The sequence below is a fragment of the Etheostoma spectabile genome, chromosome 7 (assembly GCF_008692095.1).
Source record: "Etheostoma spectabile isolate EspeVRDwgs_2016 chromosome 7, UIUC_Espe_1.0, whole genome shotgun sequence".
Lineage (NCBI taxonomy): Eukaryota > Metazoa > Chordata > Actinopteri > Perciformes > Percidae > Etheostoma > Etheostoma spectabile.
The window spans coordinates 18,160,078-18,179,074 of record NC_045739.1 but is presented as its reverse complement, the minus strand read 5'-3'; the positions used below and the strand labels follow the sequence as shown (position 1 = coordinate 18,179,074).

At 40.7% G+C, this 18,997-nt stretch overlaps 1 protein-coding gene across 1 annotated transcript; it reads left to right on the top strand.

The window, feature by feature from the left end:
• Positions 1 to 636: 636 nt before the first annotated feature.
• Positions 637 to 16,907, top strand: tmem240a (transmembrane protein 240a). The gene is made up of 4 exons (XM_032521353.1): positions 637 to 1,437; positions 1,832 to 1,938; positions 5,880 to 6,088; positions 15,649 to 16,907. The coding sequence occupies exons 1-4, from the start codon at positions 1,381 to 1,383 to the stop codon at positions 15,801 to 15,803; spliced, it is 528 nt and encodes a 175-aa protein (XP_032377244.1). The 5' UTR covers positions 637 to 1,380; the 3' UTR covers positions 15,804 to 16,907.
• The last annotated feature ends 2,090 nt before the right edge of the window (positions 16,908 to 18,997 follow it).

Sequence of the window (18,997 nt, the reverse complement as noted above, 5' to 3'; positions counted from 1 at the left end):
TAGGCCCGTTGTCTTGTGTTGCTCCAGTGATGGTCAGACCACTTTTGACAAATGCTGTTAACTCTCACTCAACTTTAAGATTGCAGTTGCACTCATAATTGTGATTGTTCTAGTTTCATTTCATTTTACTATTGTTGTTTACATTACCCCTATTCTACCCCCTGTAGATTTTAATTAGAGTCTGCTAAACTGGTGCCCAGCTTGGCTGTGTTTCTTCACTGGTGGGCAGTCAAAGTGAAGCAACACTAGCAGTGTGGATGATGACAGCACGTGTTTTCAAGTCTGTACCAGTGAAGAACATTTTATAAAGAATATCATAAGATTGGTTATTGATTATTTTGATACATGTCCATTTTAGTATTTAGTACAACATGCATGTAAAATGGTATAGTTTTTACAGCAATTCAGAATATGTATTCCACTATAGCAGCTGATGAATGCAGGCTGCTGTGAGGTCGCTGTCTATGGTGCTGAAACACTGTACTGTTCACCTTTTATTGAAGTATAACCTGACACACGTCCACATTTGATATTATATTTTTCTACAATGTTGACTTTGAGCTTTATTTCATAGTGATAGTGCCCCCCCCCAATACCACCCACTACACACAAACAAACACACACACACACACATACGCGCGCACGCGCTGGAGGTGGGAGTGGATGCTCGTGTAGCTGCTGGAAGCCAGGATGGGATAATCATGCGTGTCTGGCTCCGGGCGTTGATGCAGCTGCCGTTGCTGGATCCGTACTGGACTCAGGGCGCAGGGTGGGTCTAGTTCCCGACTGGAGCTATCTGGACCTCATGTCGATGTTATCCAGCATTCCGAGAAAGACGAGGGCGATGGCCGTGAGAGGAGTTTGTTCAGCTCTTTGAAACGTCCAGGCGAGAGAAATCGACCGTTTCCGCCGATGGAGGACAGAATTAGCCGGCATTAAAGCGCAGCGCCGGTTTGGAATAACTTGGAAAAGGGGAGAGAGGATACCGAGGCACCCCTTAGAGGATATCTAAGGAGCCATCACTTGTTTTCTGTATGTTATTTTTTAACTGGGATAGAGATAAAAAACGCACCTGGAAGAACGGCTCACTTTTGCATCGGTAATTAGGAGAGGACTGCCTCCTTGGAGCGACCGGCAGCCGCATCCAACCGACCGGGGGGGATACTTGGATGGAGAGGGCGCAGTGAGGGCTGAGAGAGCGGCTTGCCGTGTGTAGGAGGAGACGGAGGGAGACCTGGCAGCTTAGAGCGACGGGGAGCCAGGAGAGGCGCGGCGGCTCCATGAGCGGCTCCTGCCGAGCGCCCAGAGCCCAGCCGGAGCGTCTCCACAGCCGCGGGTAGAACCCCGGGCTAAAGGACGGCGGCCAGTTTGGAAGTTTTGATGCATATGATCACAACCACCATGATTTTTATGATTCTTGGTGCTTCAGTTGTAATGGTAAGACATCTTCACCTCCCTCAGCCACAATAAGGTTTTCTAATTCACCCACCGAGGCTAATCAGATCATTTCAGACAAATGTGGCATAGGCTACACATGTATCACATTTCGAGAGAAACCACCTAACAGCAGGCCTATCAATGACATGTGGAAGTAGGTTAGCCTACCTATAATTACCTGCTGTCATAAATAAATAATCTAAGTCCGTTTTGAGGCAAGAGACCCCCCTCTTAGAATCGGGAGGATCTGCCCAGGCTATTTTCTCTCGTTTTCTTTAAGATCCCTATTGTTGTTATTTACCGAGATAATGATGAAGAGGATAATTCGCTGTCTGTAGGAATAGCCTAGCACATTGCTTGACATGTCCCAGCTGACTTGCACGGTTCTTTGCAGGCGATAGCCTGTTTAATGGACATGAACGCACTACTGGATCGCTTTCACAACTACATCTTACCGCATCTACGAGGGGAGGACCGCGTCTGTCACTGCAACTGTGGAAGGTAAATGCCATCATCCTCGTACAATATTTGGGATTATACATGGTGGTGTGTGCTTCTTCTTTTTTTCACCCGTCAATTCTTAATTGTTAAAGAGGCCTCGAAGATTTCTGGCGGTGAAGCCCCGCAAAGCCGAGCTGAAAGCAGCGTTTACATAGCGAATTATGTTTTTATAGACGTTTTATTATTCACCCTTAACAGATAGCCCGATGACACATTTGGTCGCGGTGGGTTTTTTTCTTCTTATTTTTATTTGTGTAGGCTATTGGCTGCGAAGATTTCGGCTTTGCTGCATATACGAAGGTGTGTGTCGGAACCATAAATAGGTAATGAACTATGAGCGATATAAGGCCGTTCAAAAACAATCGGAGCATCAAGTGCGCTGAGCGATTCACACAGGCCTACACGGTGTCGGCGACAATATAAACCTGCTGGGCCAATAATGAACATATGGGTGCTGAAGTGAAGTGGTCATGGCTTAGGAAGTGCTATGGGGCTGAGGGTACTGTCTGCTCATAAGGTTACCTGCTGTGGGTTTTCTCAGTCAGAGCAGGTTTGAAGTAGGGGAAAACAGCAGCAAGACACTCATTAATAATTGAATCCGGATTTAATCAGCAGTATTATGCATTTTCCATCAACAGAAAGCATGGATGTGTGGATGAGCAGAGAGCACAAGTGGGCCTCTGTTTTTTTCTGTTTTTTTTTTCTTCTTTTCTACAGTGCCCTATGGCAACAGTGTTTCAGCAAGACTGAAAGTAAGAGTCCTTTTATCCATTAGGTCCACACCTATATTGTCCTTGGATATCCTGATTGACCCATGTCCTGCAGGCAACCTCTAGCTACATCCATGAGAACAGATTGCTGTTTTAGGAAGGGAAATGTCACCATTCATGTTGGTGCAAGCTGAACAGATGCACATTAAAACAAAAAAGCAGTGTATACTGTCAGAGCCTACTGCAGTGAGGGGGTTGATGTAGCAGTTCATTTGCAGCATTAAGAGGACAGTTCATGTGCTTTTTAAGCCTGTAAATTCACAAAGGGTTCATCAGCAGGAGTTTATTAGATCATGCTTGTCAGATAGGGATAATCTAAGTCAAAGTTTGGAAGGGCCTCTCACCCACACTGACAGATGTGACGTGATATGGACTGATCAAGACAAAAAAATACGCTTGGAGACATGATTTCTGATGAGATGATGCATCCCTGACTGTCTTATTTTGTATATTTTGGTAATTGTGTCATCCTTGCTACTACCAAAAGGGGCCCGGTTATAAATGCAACCAGGGTTTTGCAGAAAATGAAGCATTATCACCAGCATTAAGCAATGTTTCCTATGTCAATAAAACCAACAATTATATATGTTTTACAATCATTTAGCAATGCACAGGCACTGATAAAATAGTGAACCACTGGACAGTATGCACAGTCAAACCTATTCCTCTCCTGTGAGTTTTCAGGTTACCCACACTGTGTCTTTTAAACACACTTGCGTGAGAGTCACTCATCTGTTTTCACATGAAAAGAGATGCGGAATGAATAGAGCTGACTTAAGCTTGTGTTTCATATGCCTGCCCTCCTAATTGGACGTGGAGGTGTCGTGACGCCCACGACACTCACTTTATCAGACCTGAGGACACAGCCAGTGTCATTTTATTTGTTTATTTTATTTTCAATCTGTGCACTGATTTGGATATAGTTGTATCTTTTCTAACGGGGGCCAAAGCCTGGCCTACGACAGCTGCCTCTGTGGCAGGGAAGAGATTTAGGAGTGGGCTGTGTGTATTGCTGGGTGGACCCTGCTGATTGGTGTCATGCTGTTGTGTGAGCCTGCAGGACAGTTTTCCTTAGATGATCTAAATGCTGTCATTGTGGCATTTTCATCCTAAATCTTACAGCAAATCTGAATAGTTTTCATTGTTATACTAAAGAAGGCACATACACAATGATTTGTAGGGTGCAGGTGAATAGGACTTAAAGTCAGTGTAAAGGCATACAGGCAGTATAAAATAATCCTTTATTTTATTTACAGACACCTGGGCAAAAACCTTCTTCAGGGAACAGAAACAAACCTGGAGGAAGATGTTGGCTTATCTCTTTACCTGTAGCTTAGCTTTTTTGATATTTTGGCGTTAATGGACCTCGGTGGCTGCATGGCATTGAGGTCCAACAGGGGGTTTGATTCCCCATGCGGCCATACTACCGCTTCAGTACGATACTTAAGTGTTAAGTGTTCTGTTTTTTTTTTCTCAAAATATAGCCAAGACTAAGTGCTGTTGTGCTAAGTGGTGTTTTTGCATTGCACTTGGAACATCTGTCAACCAAACTGCACGGGTGGGTTTTCAGTTAATGAAGTTGCGTTCCTGTAAATGGAGATTTTCCTTTGTCCATAGCAGCTTACGATACTCACTTCTTCCTCAATTTACACCAGAAAAGGTGGAAAGATCAGTAAAACATGTACAACACCTGCGTTAAAAACTGGGGCATTTACCAGGCAGGGAGCATCTAACAAAAACTCTATCGGCTAGCATTACAGGAAATGTAGAATCCAGTGTTTTTGGAGGTTACTCGAGACTAAGTCAGGACATCTCAGTCTCTGCTGCTTCAATTCTCACTAATCTTTTTTTAATCTATCCCTTGAACGTTCTTCAAATTTGCAGAAGTGTAATAGAGAATTGCTAGACTACTCTTTTATGTCTTCATGGCATTAAAAAACTGCATCAATCCAAACCTGTTACATCCTAATGTAATGGCCCGAAGTGTGCACGCAGAAGTGTGTATCTGTGTACTTCCTTCCAGCCGTTACATCTCTCAGCTCCCACTGTGTTCCCTTACAGTGTTTGTCAGACAACTGCCTTTGTTGTTAAATTGGAAAAAGCCTTCATCCCCTCTCAGGAGGGCTGGTAATACCAGTACAGTAAGACTTTCATAGCAAGCAGATGTATCTCTTTTACAATGGAGTGGAGTCAATGCTGGACAATGTGGCAAAGTGAATGTGAAGGACTGGATGGTTGTTTCATCATCATCATCATCATCATCATCATCATAATCATCAACTTTATTGCCAGACTTAAGGTCCATTCAGAAGACACAGACATGACATACAACATAGGTTAAAAAAAGACAAAGATAAACGTATACAGAGAAATAAAAACAAAAGAAACCACAATACTGCTTTTTTATAAAAAAACGAATGAATTTGTAGGTCAGCCCCCTCAATAATGTTTATCTGCAGCTGCTGCAACAGTGCAGAGATATATATGTTGTGTTATCATGCATGTTTTCCGTCAGAAGTAATGGAACAGAGAGGTGCATTCACTGATCCACGACAAAAGTAGTTGTCTTTAAATAGGCATTTTATCAACATTACCATTTCCACATTTTTACCTCTTTTATCTCCTGCAAGATGGGAACATACCTGGTTTGTAGCAATCACACTCCCTGTAGATATGTGGAAAAAAACAAAATTAGTTTAAGTCCTTTCATGTCTCAAATTTAAAGAGACTATCTAGTAAGAACCTGTTTTGATTAAGCATAGTTTTATATGAAAATAAAGTTCCGCTAAAAAGGATTGCTTGCAAACCTAACATCACTAGTTATCCACCATGGCCTTCACAGTAACCAGATCTCAACCCAACCGAACACCTATGGGGAGATTTTGGAGCGATGTGTTAGCTCTCTACCATCATCATCAAAGCACAAATAAGGGAATATCTATTGAACGAATAGTGTTCATCGCTCCAGTAGAGCTTCAGAGAATTTATGCCAGTTAGCATTGAAGCTTTTTTGGGGGCTCGTCGAAGCCCAAAAGTCAACTTTATGTCGTTTTTTCTTTTTAAATTGTCATATATCTGTATTTCTTCAAGATGGCTAAGAAATGATTATTTGTATCTATGTTGGTTTGTATCAAACAGTTCCATCACCTTGCCCTGTCTGTCCTCCCCCAGGCATCATGTCCACTATGTAATCCCATATGATGGGGACCATTCCTTGGTGGACTCATCAGAGAACTACTTTGTGAGTGACAGTGTGACCAAGCAGGAGATGGACTTGATGCTGGGGCTGCTGCTGGGCTTCTGCATCAGCTGGCTGCTGCTGTGGCTGGACGGAGTCCTACACTGTGCTGTCAGGGCCTGGAAGGCAAGCCGTTACTACGGTAAGTAAGCATTGTGCGCTGGTCTGCTAAAATACACATAAGCACAACTCAAAAAAGAGCTCAGCAATCCATAAAGTGGAATAAAAATGTTTCTCTATTCATTTTATTTGTGTGTGCTGAGGTGTGACTGCAGTGCTCAAAACAGGAAAATACATTTCACAGCATGTTCACAGGAATGGAAACTTGAATATTTTGACAGGTGAAATAGGTGTTTATGATTCAAAGCAGAATTTGTGGTACAGTAGTAATATGTGGTATAATGTACATAAGTATGATGCTTGTATACCAAAATAGATGTATCTGTATCTATCCACTATGTGCAAGCGTTTGCCAGTACAGCAGTTGGAGCTCTGGTAAATGACCTTCCCCCCATTGCTTGGTCCATTTTTGGCTCTCCACACTGGGTTTTTTCTCAATTAACTGCCACCTCTTGGAAAATCACAGCTAAACTTTCCATGATTCAGACGAATGCGGTAAAAACTAAATTTAAATTGTCTTCCTTTTTGGACAGGTGAAATACCTCAAACCTTTTTTCACTAACAATGCTCTTGATTTGCATTCAGGAAACAGCAGCAGTCAAAGGCTAATGTACAGTAAGAGAACTATCATTAGGTGTAATTATGTTCTGAATACATGGAACTCATTATTTATGAAAGAATTAGTTAATAAGACAACATTAAATCATACCTTAATTACGACAGCAATTATAGAGACTCTCAAAAGATATAGTACTCATCATTTTTACAAATTCAGGAGAGAGAATATGATGTTAAAATTAGCACTTTTATAGAGACGGCTTAGTGAAAAAACACATGTAGGCCCAACCAAATGATTGATTTATGTCTTTCTGGTTGTTTCTTTCACAAACAGCTAATTCACATTAAATTCCCTGAAGAAATTTACCTTAATAAATCTTCTATTCTTCAATTGAGTTTTGATGGCATACAGTAGTGCAATCACTGCACCAAATTGCTATGCTGTAGCAAGTCATAGCAAGTCCTGATGTGATCATCGTCTAGCAACTGCACATGTGCGACTCCAAACAAAGATAGTAAAGAAGTGAGATGTCTCACTCCGTTGCTAAAACAGAGACCTAAACACACAGAGTGAAAAGAAGATCTGCAGCAATGTGCAGTACAACAAAAATATGGTATTTTTTTGAAAATGAAACCATGTAAACCTAATCTGGTACAACCTCAAAATACCATTATGAACCTGAAAATTAGCTTAATATGAGCGCTTTAAGGTCAACCTTGATCTCATTGGGGACACTGCAAAAAATAGCAAAACAATGTGGTCAAGGGAAACAGAGTATATAAAGGAGTTGAAATAATGAAGATGATGGATTAAAAATTAACATACAGTATTTGATAACAATTAAAATGTCATTGAGTTAAAACTCAATGGGAATACCAGAAAAAAACAGCTTTGCAGGGTACAAGTCAGCTAACAGGTAAAATGGCAATTCCCTCAATTCATATTTGTGATTATGGAATTTCAAGATCATTTTAACATATCCCTTTTTTGTTGGTTGTGGGCTACTAATGTTTGAAATTTGGAAGCGTGGCTAGCACACATGAGTAGGCTACATGCAGCACGTGGCTAAGTGTTTAGCCGCACTGCAAGAAGGTCCGGGGTAGATCCCTAGTTTGAGCATGGGCTTCCTGTGTTCTGTGTTAGCGCGGGTTCCCTCTGGGTTCCTCCCACCACCAAAACCTATTTCCCTAAAACATGTATCCCCCAAGCGCTGTAAATGTAAATGGGGAGGGTTGCCCCTCAAAAAGGGCATCTGGTGTAAAACCTACACCAATCACCGGATTGTAAAAATCTGATTTTCATACTTACTAGATATAACTAGAAAGCGATGATCAGCTATCCTTAGCAGCCAAAAGAAAGAGCAGCAAAGCATGAGTGCATGTTAAAAATAAAGAATAAACTTTTATACAGCACTTTAAAAATAAAGACATTACAAAAATTACAAAACTAGGGAACTGTGTAAAGGTGAAGGTAATGATAACCCTATAGATGATGGAAATGTAAAGACTTAAATTATTAAATAATATAATAACTAAAAAATAGGCGAATGAGGACTTTAAAAAGGACTTCCACAGCTGACAGTAGACATAGGTCTCCCATGGTGGTTAGGAGAGACTTGGGACTCACTAGAGGGCCCTTAGAGAGGATCTCAACAGTGAGCAATCAGGCTCACTGTGGGGTTTAACAAATCACACAAATAAGCTGACTTAAAACCTTAAAACCAATTCTACAATTGACAGGTAGTCTTTAAGGAAGACAAGGATATAAGTAATGTGGTCATTTATCTTGAAGAGCGCAATTAGCCTGGGAGCAGCGTTCTGAATTAACTGTAGTATGTTGATATTTATCCTGCGAAGACCACATGACAACAATCAAGCCTGAAGGAGACACGAGCATGAATGACCTTCTCCAGGGCTGCAAATGAAAGTCAAAAACCATCTTAGCGACATGCACTAGATAAATGAAATACAACACCGTTTGAGTTTCTAAAGACAGTCCTGATATTATGGGCTTCTGGCTGCCTGTTTGTTGACAGGGTGACCAGATTACACATACCATAATTAATAGCACTAGTACAGGGACCAGGAGGGGACATTTTTGTGATCTCTGACTTTTTCAAAAGTGTTTATTGCATGTGAGGCAACAGGTATAATACATTGCATTCATTGTTTTACAGTTTTTTAGTGTTGGCAGAGACAGTCCAGCATATGTTCCACTTTAATTACCCCAGATAAGTGAAATTTGTCATTTGTTTGTATTGTTAAAATACTATTGGTACACATGGTACTTTGTTTTCTTGGTATACAGAACTGACTATTCAAGGCGACATGTGCCATTTGCATGCCTTATTGAACCCCTACTAGACCAGCACAAAAGAGCAATTTGCCGATCGAGTTTCGTAGCGCACCCAGTGATAAAGTGTATCGCTAACAGCAGTTAAACACGGTCTGTGAAATCCTAAAACAACCAGTGCGGGTTCATTTTAGGTGTACAAGGCTTTCAACTCAACTTACGCTATTACTTATTACTTGTGAGTAGCTGTATGTTCCAGAAATGTCTTCATGTCAAGCTCAGTCGTTGAGACCATAATGACTGCACAGTGGTTCAGTGGTTAGCACTGTCACATCGCAGCAAGAGGGTCCTTGTTTGAACTCCTGTAACTCTCTGTATGATGTTACAGTACACAAACGCTCTCTGCATGTTCGCATGGTTTTCCGGTTTTAGTCCAAAAACATGCAGTTGCAGCGTGAGAATAAGAAAATAGCAATTATATACAGCTCTTGTACATTTTGTGTAAAATGTGGATTATATTTACAGGTTTGCAGAATAGATAAATAAAGGGGTCTTGGTGTGTAGGTGTGTATAAGTGTACAGTCTCTCAATTCACATTACACTAAAGATAACAAATTAAAGGGGAATTATGCAGATTTGTTTTTTTTTAGCTTAACTTACCTTAGCTGAACAGCTTCAGAGTCATTGAAATGGTAAAATAACTCTTTTCAAGTTGAATGGTGGTCGGCTCACTCCCCTCTAGCGCCTGTTAGCAGTAAAAACCACCCTCGCAGCTTTCGGTCGGCAAGTTGCCGGACTCAGCGTCAGGGAAGAGGAAACGGCAGATTGACCGAGCAAGGAGTCCGACACAAGTATACACAGGAGCGGCCAAATATCTATTCCTAAGCTGTAGGGGGAGCTCTATGGAGAAACCTGTGAGCAAAAAGCAAAAAAAGCAAAGAAATGGCCAAAACTGCATAGCGCCCCTTTAATGTGCAGTACTTGCTGAACATGTATTGTCTATTGAGAAAATGTGGCCAAACTTTTCTTTGTAACAAGCATTGCTTTTTGTGTGATAAGCAATACAATACACATATAGCAGTTACCAAGACTGGTGGAAACCAGGTAAGATAGAGACATGATTTCACTCCCACCATGTGCTGTGCTGTAGTGAAAGCTACATTCCTACATACAGTATGTGTAAATGTGTGATTGTTGCTATCTAGTTTCCCATTTCCTTTCAGTGCTCTTTCTCTGAAATATCTTTTTCATTTCTCTTTCAATCGCCTCCTGACAGAATAAGGATGCATGTTATTTTCGTAAAAATTTTTTTGTGGAGACAGAACATGTGGTGTATAGTTTCACGTGGTTGTGCAGACACAGACAAAGAAATAAAAAGGCTTTTAGTGATGCTAAAGCTAAGCAGCTATAAGACACATGAAATCAGGACATGGCAGCATGAAATCTCTCATAGTCCGGCGCTCTGCTCTACGCAGAGGATTCATTTCTGTGCACTGGCAAGATGTTCACCGATGAGCTGAGTATTAGCATCCTGGATTACAGTGTTTTAGTTTCTCACGGTCATGGCGGTTTCAGAGGCTTTTCCACCCAGCCAGGATCAAACTCTAGGGGGAAACACTAACAACGTTTTTAGCTTTTCTTTTGGCACCAATAAACTAAATTTAAAGATTGTTTGTTTGCTTATTTAGGAGCCTCATTAGCTCCTGCATTGCAGGTGCTGTTCTTCCTGAGGTCCTTACAACTCACTTGAAAGTGCGGCAGTGCAAATAATAAATACACATTACAACCTTATAAACAATAAAAAATAAAGTTGTAAGACATAAACTAAAATACACTATCATTTCATGATACAACGCATATGAAATAAACAAAATAGACACATAATACACAGCACATAGACAGCTCCACAAGTGCAGTCATCCTTACCTTTAGGTTTTTACATTTACATTTTTAAGACAGGTATATCCACATACTGTTGTTTTCTTGTGTTATTTGTTCAGGTAGCACATTCCATTCTTTCACTGCTCTATACATGACCATTCGTTTAACAGTATTTGTCTTGGATTTTGGTATAGTTAAGTTACCTCTTGTGGTATGCCTAGTCGCATAGTTATGTATGTCTAAACTTAAAGGTAAATAATTATACAGAATAGATGGTTTCCTTGTAACAAGAATATTCCTTAAATAACACAATTAATAGAGTAATCTGTTTCTTACAGATACCCAAGTTCTAGCATTTTGCATATTTTATAAATATTCACAGCTGACACTTGCTTGTCTTAAAAAGCATCCAATCAGCATGGGTTTCAGATGTGGCAGTTGTATTTGCAGGCATAGTGCCTCCGCATTAAATCATTTCTGATTTTAATGGGTCTGTGATCCTGCATAAAAAATGCAACTCCACCAACACATGCATTTCTATTCCTTCTTACAATGCTATATCCCAGTATATTCAAATATGCATCTTCAAATGTTGAGTCCAGGTGCATTTCTGACTCAGCTAAAATGTGCAATTGATTAAGCATCAATATTTAAAAGCTTTCAATTGATATGTTTCTGATGCTATAGATGTTAATGTGAGCTATCTTCAAACCTCTTCTTGGCATTTTAGAGTGCTTCCTTACTTTCCAAACAGTAACTGTAATCAACCTGTTTGTCTAATACGTAGACTGCATAGGGGCTTTCCCTAACACAAAAATAATACATACGCATAACTATAAAAGACACACAGATAAACAACCACACATGCACATCCCTGACTGTGTACATATGTAACACAAATAAACATTCACTTGCATTGTCACCTAACACATCCATATCTGCCACCTAGAGTTAGCCGATCTCCACCTTTAAATTTAAAGATACCTAATATTGCAACAGGGCTTTAAAAAACGAGATTTTGAGGTTGAATATATTCTGTCTGCTGCGCTCAGTGTCCGGGCAGGCCTGAATTGTGGAGGTGGCCTGGATCCTCAGTTTTAAGGATACTAAAGTAGGTGATATGTGACCTGGATACTTGGAGCGTCACGGAAAAGCTCCTCAGGATGGGAAAGTATCAAGCAATGTTAAAACTAAAAGTTATTATTTTAGTCATTACTCCTATAAGTTTTTAAGAAAGGGGTTTTCCAGTGTTTTTTAATGAACTGCTACAATAAACATGGGACTTGAATGCACAAGCTTTGATAGTTGCAGGCTGCTGCTTTGTTCAGAGGTGTGGAAGGTTTTGCAGCAGTGAGTCAGACAATGCTGTTTTCTCCAGTGCATTAGTACAACAGTGTAAAATACATCATCATAAAAAAACACCCAGAGAGGAGGGACCATCCATATTCATTAGCACCAGTAAGAGTGGGGGATATAGGCTTCTTCTTTTGTACTGGGAGGGAATGCCCCTTTCTTCTTCTGTGTGTGTGTGTGTGTGTGTGTGTGTGTGTGTGTGTGTGTGTGTGGTGTGTGTGTGTGTGTGTGTGTGTGTGTGTGTGTGTGTGTGTGTGTGTGTGGTGTGTGTGGTTTTGACTGTGACGTTGATGCTAGGTCAGCGTTTTGCCTACCCAAGATGAGGGTGAAGGGGGGCTGACAGAGCGGGGAAGGGTTGGGTGGTGTGTTTGTGTGTGTGGTGTGTGTGTGTGTGTGTGTGTCTGTTGGGGATACAGGATGGAGATGCTATCACATCCCCACCCCACTTACACACACAACACACACACACACACACACACACACACACCACACACACACACACACACACACACACACACACACACACTCTCTCTTCCGGAGCTATAAATAGAATGAGAGAGAGCAGCTGGAATGGCAAGTGAGAAACATACACACACACGTACACACATATAGACACTTCACTGAGATGCACACTGATTCCCATTGCTTTCCCCCCCTCCTAATTCCATCTCTTGCTCCTCCCTCTCCTCCTCCCTCTTCCCTTATTGAATCTACTCCTGGCCATTTCCTTTACAATGCTTCCTGCTGCAATTCTTTTTTTTTATCATTGATGTGCTGTGAATATCTCATACCGGAGTATCTGAGTCTCTCTTGCAAAGAAACCAGTGAAAGCAGACACAAAAACTGAGAAAATGATGAATTGGCATTCAACATTAACCCCCCTCTCCCTTCCCTCTCCTCTAAAAAAAAACACAACAGTTGTGCCCTCGCCTCCCATTTTCTGCCTTGCATTATCATTTCTCCTGCCTCCATCCCTATCCTTTTATTCAAATGAGAGAAACCTTTCTTTGTTGCCCCTTTTCCTTTGGATACCCTTCAGAGCAGTCCTTGTGGACAGCATACCCATTCACAGCTATAAATAACTCACTCTTTCTCCCTCCTTCCTCACCTCATCCCCTCCTCCCCAATCCCACCACCAGCACCACCCCTCCTCTCGCTCATCCTCTAGCAGGGCCATTTGCTACTGGGTTTGGGGCTCTCCCCTCCTTCTCTCTCTCTCTCTCTCTCTGCTGTCTCTGTGGACCTCACTGGCTCCAGTTTATAACCCAACAAGTATGAACGTCTGCTCTGCCATTCCCCTCTAAATGTTATACATCTCACATTCATGAAATCCCACTCTTCATACGGTCACTTTCACGGCGGGCCTCTATATTCTGTATGTACAGCATGGTGGCTGCTAAGTGGTCAAAGACAGATAGGCTGATACACTTCAGCCTTGTGACTGTAGAGAAATCATGCCATGGCCCAAACACAAATGTTAAAATAAATAAACAATCAAGGGCAACACCCCGGGTGCACTTGAAGCGATTGATGCCATTTACCATTCTCATCCAATATTTCAATGTTCCAATCGATAATCTTGTCTGTGTCACTCTGCCCTTACTGTAAAAAGCTCATCCTTACTTCCCAGAATTAACAGTAGTTCCAGGTATGATGAAGCCGGAGGCTGAAAGACATATTAAACACCAGCTTTTTCATTCTGAGGTCAGTGTGGAACCCACATTTTAAGCTTAGTGCATCATTTTCTGGGTCATTTTGAGTATTAATGTTGTATGGAAGATATTTTTGGGCTTAGTTTAAAATTTGACTATTAAAATACATAGTCAACATTTCACTCAGAATACTCTTGTCAGGTTATAGGCTAAAACGGAGCATGGCAATGAAAAACAAAGCCATTATGTCAGTGATGGACAAAAAGACAAGCCAATATTCAATTTATTTAGAAGAGATTTTTGTGAAAGAGGCGCTTGGACTCATTCAGATCAACAAAGAAAAGGACAGTTCACAGAACAGAGCTCAGTCCTCTGTGTTGCTGGTTGTTGTTGTGTCTTGTCTGCGTCAGGATTTGGAGGCTGAAAACCAGGCTAAGAAGGATTTTACACTATTGTGTGTCTTGTTCTAATGAGTGTGTCACCTTGCTGAGTCGTCTTTATAAGCCGGCATTCAGTTGTTTTTGCTCATGTCTGCACAACTACAAAAGTAAGATAATGTCGCTAACGGTAAACCACATACGCAGTGACAGTAGGGGTAAAGTAGGAGAGCTGAGAAGGGAGTAATCAATATTGTGACATGTTGTAATTATGACAAAATATTGAGACTCAAATAAGTCTCTGTTTCTTTTACTGTGTTACTTCTTTTCCTGCAGATATTTGAACTCTGAAGTGTTCTACTTTCTGGCAATTCAGTCTCTTACCAGTTTATAGTTTGTCTGTTTGTCACTGAAATATTAGCATGTGTTCGTGTTTTTGTGTGTTTCAAACGTCATGACCTTTTAATTTTTTAAAGGTTATTTTTTTGGGGGCATTTTCAGCCTTTATTTTGACATGACAGCTGAAGACATGAAAGGGGAGAGAGAGGGGGAATGAGATGCAGCAAAGGGCAACAGGTCAGAGTTGAACCCCGGGCCCGCTGCGTCAAGGAGTAAACCTCTATATATGGGCGCCTGCTTTACCAACTGAGCTATTCAGGTGCCCAACCTTATTATGAAATCATAAATCCCCAGTGCAATTCTGGCTGGGACCTTTATGTCACCCCCTTACACTTCATGTTTCCCGTCTGTCTCTGTCACCTGTCAAATAAAGATCAAGGGTCAAATAAAGCTTAAAGTGCTTAGATTCCCTTTGGTACACATTGTTCAGAGCCATATGCAGTATGCTAGATCCTTTTACAGTATATGTTCTTATACATCTTCTTCATCTTTTTTGTGTGATGTGATTTAAAGATTACTGTGGCATCCGCTACCTTAATGGATTAATACAATAATAAATTGACATTGTATAATATATATGTATAAACAATATATAAGTTTCTTTAACAAATTTAAAATGTCTTTAACAAAACTTTATTATTTGGCATTTCTAAAATCCTGGCTACAGAGCCGACTCTTTATCTCAATTGTCTAAAAAAAAAAGTGAATCTGAAAGCACTTAATAATGCAGTAAATAAATATACTACAAGTTACATTCCTGCTTTATTTGTAATTTAAGATTTTTTTTAACTGTATATTTTTTCCTTTAGGCTCATGGATGTTGTATTTCTTGCCATATAATCGCATACAATTTTAATGGTACCAATTGTTACCCTGTGATTCCATTCTTATTTTAAAGAATTAAAATCTAAAACAACTCAAGGTAACAACTTCCAATAGATGACAAATTCAAGAGGCATATCCACCAGAATACAGATCAGCGCTTTACTAATATTTAAGAAAATGGCAAAATTGGTCACACACATTTACACCTCTGACTGTCCTGTTGCCTCTCATCTCCTTCCTCCAGATACCCCGTCCTGGTCATGGCTGCCCCAGTTCTGCAACCTTCGAGACCTCCGTCGCCGAGCCCAGCTCAGACAGCTGGAAGACTCCAGCGGCAACATGGTCCATATCAAGCAGAAGCTCTACCACAACGGCCACCCTAGTCCACGCCACCTCTGACTCAAAAACACAAAATAAAAAAAATAAAAAACCTAGACCCCCTCCCATCCTGTAAAATCCCTTTTCCTCAAAAAAACTCCTCATCCCCCCTCGGCCAACTGTTGCCTCAGAGACCCTGGAAAACTGCCCTCCCACTGATCATAACATGGCCCCCTTAAACCCTAATGACAGGACTTTCTTATGACTAAACCCGGCCCCTGTCAACACAAAAAAAATCCAAAAATTGAGCAAGATGACGATTATTTGTTGCCACTGAAATCTTGTCTTATGTCCATGTCCACCGTTGTGGGAGGAGGAAGAAAAAAAAAAAACATTTTTAAGGGTGTTTTTTCTGTATAGAGACATTTTCTGTGTTCATTGTTAAACTTGGCATGCTCTTTTAGAACAGGGTAAGATGTGGGCAGCGTATGGAATGGGATGAGAAGGGTGTCAGGATTTTTTTTTTCTCTATTGGGTGGAAGCGGGACTTTAATGGCACGGGGAGGGGCGAATGAGACTGGTGGGTGGGTGGGTTTTTGTGATGGTTAGATTGCTGCTTCAGTAAAATGTTATAAATACAGGCAAGTGGGATTTAACAGTCTTTAGAAGGGGATGCGTGAGAAATTTGTGTGAGTCGTTTATCAATAGAAAACCCAATGATGGACTGTGTGGTTAAAGATTATAGGAATGGAACAGGAAGATGAGTGTTTGAAACTGGGATGTGAACCCATGTGATTTCTGCTAAAACACAGATTAATTAGCTTTGTTACTTAGTGAATTACCTGAATGTATTAATTTTTCCTGTAAATATGCGAGGGGGAGGGGAGCGTGTACGGTTGTGGTCTGGGTTCTCTTTGCTATATTCTCATTCTTTAGTAGACATGGGAGAAATAAATGCCAGCCAAGATGAGTTCAATATACCCACACCCCTCCATCTTCCTCACACTGTGCTCAACAGCACAGTTCAATTTTCTTTATCCAATTGCCTCTCACTTATCAGGAGCAACCAGCCTATCAGCAGAGGGAACCCTCACCCAGCCCCCCCTCGTCCTCTCTGTCCAGACATTGCTGTTGTGAGGATGAAATGTCTGTTTTATTAAAAGTGCCATTGAAGCACAACAGTGACCTCTGATGTTTGATTGTGTCACTCCAATCATATGAGCAAAGATGAGAACACATTTTCATAGCGAGAGGTTATTCCAGAGCAGCAACAACAGACAGATTATACAGAGAGGTCCTGCTGACTACTTCAGTTTGGCTTATTATTCTAATAGAAATTTCATAAGCACTGACTAACAATACTTCTGAAATGACTAACAATGTCAATGACATGCTGATGTAACTGAGAAAAGCCCTCCATTTATCCACTGGCACAATATGACACGTTCCAGTGAAAGTGAGGGCATTTAAAAGAACACGTTCACCTTGGTTGGGTATTCAATAGCATGTATACCTCTTCAATCTGCATGGACAGTACCAAATATTTCCTAACAAAGGTGCTCATGATGTCCATTATTCTTTCAAGAAAATATACACCACAGCTGAAATTAATAATTATTTTAAGTATCTTTTGTAGTCAATGTCTGATCCATAAAATTTGCATTACAATTTTCTAGAGCCTGAGTTGACATCTTTAACTTGTTTGTACTGTGAACAGCAGTCTCAGAGCCACAGATGTTAATTTTTCAGTAATATAAAATTAAGAAATAAATAAACTTCACATCTGAGAAGCTGGAACCAGTGAATGACTTCAACAATTAGTTGATTATCTCTCAATGCTGTTGAGTAATTGATTAGTCGAATAATAATTTAGATCTAATGAAAGCTGCATCAATGGTGCATTTTGTGTGTTTTTTTTTTTTTCATCTTCATGTGCAAGAAAGGTCACACACCTGCCTGATCTAAAAACGCCATGTTTGAAAAACATCGGTATGGCAGCAGCTGTATACAAAACAAATCTCAAACACCCGATGTTAACCGTGGTTATCGAGGAAGGTGGGTAGCTGTGGACCTAGTGTCACACTGTCAGAGCTACAGAGTACCTATGAACTACATTTAAATAAAAGTCTGGCAGAAGCCACAGTCATTCTGTGAAAGGTGAAAAAATATATCTGTCAAGGGCAGGTCTCAACTGCACCAGTGCTTTTGCTATTAAGTACCAGGGAAGAGATGTTCTGAACAAACATTTTGCAGACGTGCTATTGAACTCTTGCCAGAACTGGTCAGCAAACTCGCAAGAACATCCCTTCTAGAGGACACACTTTCAAAATGTCACCCAGCCAGACTTTGAAAGTGACAACGATCAGAAGAAAAAACAAATGCCATAGTCAGACAATCAGGGTAGTACATACTTTTACTCAGAATCTTGCAAACCTACAGGCCATTATAAAACTATTACCTCAACGCTGGCATTCAAAGTAATTAAGTTACAAACACATTGATAGAAGAGTAGACATTACAGGGTGAAGGTTTTACACTTTAGTGTTTAGAGTGCCCATGTTATGAAAAGAAATCACCTTTTCTTGGATTTGGGGTTTTATTTTATGTCTCACACATACAAACTTGAAAAAAAAAAAACTATCCATGCTGTGTGCTATCCATTAGTGGTGGGCGATACTGCAAAATTTGGTATTGATCCGATTCCAAATACATATAGGGTCCGTATTGCCGAAACCAATAAGATACTTTTTACTTAAAAAAAATACTTTTGTGTAGGGGAGAGCATTTCATTATTTCTGAGGTGAATGAATGATCAATTCTTTAGGCAATATTTTTTTATTAATGTATTAAAGTGCACAAAATTATTAGTTATTAGGCACTGTAGAATGAATAGAGCGAGTCGCTGCTCCTCTGCGCGTTGTGTCAGTGAGTCACGTGACGACACAACAACGAATCACAGCTGAGGAGCAGGAGGGGGAGGAGGAGCAATGTGGGCCAAGATGTGAAAGCGGCGTTTGCTCAGGAAGGTGGAAGACACAAGCAAAGTATAGTGAACGTAGAGGAGAGATATCTAAATTAAAATATCGATTCAATTACAGTTGTATCGATCAAATACCAATACCAGCGTTGGCATCGATACTATCGATATTTAGATCGATCCGCCCACCCCTAATATCCATGAGTGAGATACGGTTTCTGAATGTGTCATGAGGTGGCTAACCATAGAGCATGCTAGCGCTAGCATGCTAGCTCGTTCTCAATGGCAAAACACTGCT

Bases quoted from the DNA above. Each gene is read 5' to 3' on its own strand.
- tmem240a (XM_032521353.1), top strand. From the start codon at position 1,381: ATGCATATGATCACAACCACCATGATTTTTATGATTCTTGGTGCTTCA. The intron at 1,438-1,831 runs GTAAGACATCTT...GGTTCTTTGCAG, and splicing joins TTGGTGCTTCAGTTGTAATG to GCGATAGCCTGTTTAATGGA. The intron at 6,089-15,648 runs GTAAGTAAGCAT...TCCTTCCTCCAG, and splicing joins GAAGGCAAGCCGTTACTACG to ATACCCCGTCCTGGTCATGG.